General features: G+C 30.8%; 1 protein-coding gene across 1 annotated transcript; it reads right to left on the bottom strand.

The window, feature by feature from the left end:
• Positions 1-1,720: 1,720 nt before the first annotated feature.
• Positions 1,721-3,098, bottom strand: LOC106615276 (adult cuticle protein 1). Its single transcript, XM_014231419.3, has 2 exons — positions 2,987-3,098; positions 1,721-2,550 (listed from the first exon to the last, which is right to left on the bottom strand). Exons 1-2 carry the CDS (start codon positions 2,990-2,992, stop codon positions 2,209-2,211), a joined length of 348 nt encoding a protein of 115 aa, XP_014086894.2. The 5' UTR covers positions 2,993-3,098; the 3' UTR covers positions 1,721-2,208.
• Positions 3,099-3,944: the final 846 nt, after the last annotated feature.

Here is a 3,944-nt window from a genome sequence, read left to right as displayed (position 1 = left end):
ATGCAAAATATTATACTGTCATTGGTTCTTCGCGACTTGTTTGCCAACAACTCAACTCATATCGTTCCACAACCATGCGAATGCCTGCATTGGTTCGTGCAACTTTTGACTATTCAGCGATTGAGGCAATAAGAACCAAATAGAAGAAGATCTTGGAGGCTAGACCGGAAAAGGACTATTCCGACTATTTCGAATACTGTACAAAGCTTTGGCAAAAGTGCGTATTATCGGGCGGGTATTACTTTAAAGGGGATGAAATTGATTTGGAAGAATAAATATAGGAAATACATTTCTTAAACAAGTTCACCTAATTTTTTGATCACAGAACAAATTCTTCATTCTGAAATGTGATGATAAATAACAAATAAAATGAAAGTTATCACAGCTCTACAAAGAACCAGGATTGTTTTTTTTTTGTTGCCCAGGATATCTTAGCAAATATTATATGTGCTCTTGTTTTTTTATGATATTTTGATCTATATTTTTTTGTTTGTCGTTGATTTTAAACGATGGGTATCTTATATATGTTTAACTTAATCAAAAAATTATAAAAGACTATTTTATAGATTGCAAAAGTTGTAAATTTCTTACAAATCAGTGAAATTGCAATTTAAAATGATTGTTTTTCTTTGAGTTATAAAATTCGTAAGAAAATCAAAAATTTGCATTAAAATAACCAGCTTCAAATATTAATATCTTTTAAACTTAATTGTTATTGATTATGTTAACGCAGAGTTAATTAACATTTAAATTTTTTTTTTTTTGTAATAGCAAATACGGGATTAATTAAATCTAAAAAAAAAATGTTTATCTCACAAACCGGATTAAAAAATAATAAAAAAATTTTAATCTCACACATAAAAAAGTTTTCTATTCCAACACAATGAAAATTAAATGAATGAAAAATTGAGTCCCAAGCATATAATTAAGAATTAACAAAAAAAAATTGTTTTAAAATTAACATTTTTACGCATTTCCGTACTTCATTAAATTAAAAAATAAAATTTGCAATTTTCAATTTTTAATCCCAAACATTTTAAAAATCTAATTTTTAATACCAACATCCAGTTTAAATAACTAAACTCTAAATTTAAATCCTAATATCAGATAAATAAATAAAAATTAATTTTTAATGCCAAATTTTTCAATTATAAAATTCGCAACCCTGAATTTACCAAGAAATCATAAGAAACCAATTTGTAGAACTTTCAATTTCCTTCAAAATCTATGAATCGATATATTTTTTGGAGTAATTGGAAGTATCTCGCTTCCTGTACTGTACTGTAAGGCGAAGGACCTTCCCCTTACAATTATGAACTCCTGATTCTTGTAGGGGTGTCTAAAAACATATTTTTTAGAGGACCAAGCGAAAAAAAAATTTTATTATATAATTTTTTTTTTTATTTATATAATTTTTATTATATAATTTTTTTTACCCACCGTATATGTTATATTAAGTTTTTTATTATCTTTTCAAATTTCTTCGATGGTATTTTGAATTCTTGAAAACAAATTAGCTACTGGAAATCTCAAAAGCATTGGAAGGGATTCTTCTACTTTTAAGGAATAAAAAATTAAATATGTTTTTAGCAAAGTGCGCATTTTTCTGATTTTGAACTTCTAGAAGCCTGTGCAATGGGATAAAAAAAATATTTTTCCGAACAACTAATAATTATCACTGTAGAATATATAGACCAAGAATAAAAAATAACAATATATATATTTTTTCAAAAAACTATATGTATAAATTTATTTTGATAACAATTCCAATTGACAGTAATAGTTTAGGAAAGAAGTGTTGAATAAGAAATAATAAAAGTGGCAGTGACAAGCAAGATTATGCAATGAGCATTTGACTTAGATAATTATGCAATATCACAGTGCATTTATGGTAAAAAGAAATTTTAATTATTAGTAAAAGAGAAAGTGCAATTAAAGAGGTATAGAGTTGCATGTGAGATAGAAAGAAATAAAAAGAAATGCGTCAATTTTGTTTTCCAAAGTGTTTAATTAAACTAAAATTATTTCGTTTTTTATCATTTCATTGTATGTACATATGTGTATGTATTTGTAAACATGTTGCAGGTATACCAGTTAAATTGACTATGGCCAGATTGTGGATGTATGTGTATTTATAGTGTATAAAATAGGTGCGTATATTCCCATTCGAAACGCAATTTTACTCATAACTATCGGTTAAATAATTATTTAGAGAGTGCCTGGAGCTGGTTGCAAGTTCACCGATGCTGCCGATTGTAGGTGACCGGGCAGTGGTGCCACATGTATAGCGCCACGGGTCTTAGCCACATAGGTACCTTCAGCGGCTACCACAGCGGGAGCAGCTACAACAGCGGGAGCAGCCACAACAGGACTGGTGATGATCTGTACTGGTGATGGGGCAGCTAAAACTGTTGGCACGGCGGCAGCATGTACGGCAACGGAACCAACTGGTGAGGCTAAAACGGCGCCATTGATTGAGCTAATGAATGGTATGACCGAACAGTGGGCAGCGCCAAGGGCCAAAGCGAACAAGACTACGGAAACGGCGAACTAGAAAGTGAGATGAAATAAGAATATTTAAAATTTGTATGTATAGCAATTTTTGAAATAACGATAGCTCTATATAATATCTCCTCAAATTTTGATGTAAATTGTTTTCGGTTTTTTTTTTTTTAAGTTTGCATATAATTGATGAGTTTAAGCTTTTGCCATCTGAAATCTTTAACGGAGCAGGATTCAAATTCATATTTTAACTATATGTTATTAATTTCTTCAAAATTTCGACAAATTTATGAAATTTGTTAATTTTTATTGCACTTTCTATCACAGATTCAGTTTTTATTGTCCAATAAATCTTTCTTTTTTAGCACCATTATTAAATAAATACAATAAAAACTTCACAGAAGCACTCAAAATTATTTTATGTTAATATTTTTTTTATTTGGGATCGTTCTTGATTTAAGTATATCCTTTTTTTTTTGCCCACCTTCATGTTGCTTTTTTTTATTGGGTTTTGTGATTGTTGGTTCAAATGAACTTTCTTAACAGCTCAAAGCTAGAAATCTTACTATGATCAATCTTGGCACTCCGGTGATCTTTTATACTTCTTGATTAGCATTTTGCCGCTGTTTCAGAAATGTTATACATTTTTCTTCCATGTCGCGCTGGAACTTACAATTTGCTATACATAAGTCATATGTACGTATAAAGTTTGTCAATATGCGGACATTTGTGCACTTAGCTATTATGTGAACTTGTACATTATACAATATAATGGACAATTTTTATAAAAAATAACGAGACACAAGAAAAAAAACCACATTTTAATCCAGTACCAGTTCTGCTTTTCAATGGCAAATTAATATCGAATCGATGGCAATGGCGACCGAACGTATAGAAATATCTACATAAATGGGTTGCTGATAAATAGGTGACGCGGAAACTACCTTTATGTCGTCTTAAAGTAATAATGTCAAGATCTCGTCCACCAACGCCACATACGGCCACACACATACAAGCACATATGTAAGAGTAAAGACACCGTGGAGGTTTAAACCCGCCGCTGGCGACAAAGCTGGTCAAAACTACGTCAAAGGCGACGCAACTTCGGGTTCGTCCACAGCTACACACATAACTATGTACATTTGTAAGTGTGTTATGCATATTTAATTCATGTGTGTGCTAGAGAATGCGGCCTGGTAGCTGGATGGGTGTTTAAATTATACTTAATTAGCTCAATATGTAGACTTGTACCTTTGCATAAGACTGCTTAGACTTACACGTGTGCATTCTGAAGCTTAAAACTATGTACTTACAGACATACAAATTATGTTTGCGTATATATGTACATACATACATATGTGTAGACGAAGTGCTATAATTACTGTTATTTTTTATTGCTCGCCTTACTATTCAAACTGCCAATTCTAAAAAAAAACACTCCG

Source organism: Bactrocera oleae, chromosome 3 (assembly GCF_042242935.1).
Source record: "Bactrocera oleae isolate idBacOlea1 chromosome 3, idBacOlea1, whole genome shotgun sequence".
Lineage (NCBI taxonomy): Eukaryota > Metazoa > Arthropoda > Insecta > Diptera > Tephritidae > Bactrocera > Bactrocera oleae.
Note: the sequence above shows the minus strand (reverse complement) of the source record. Positions and strands in the feature narration are given on the sequence as shown.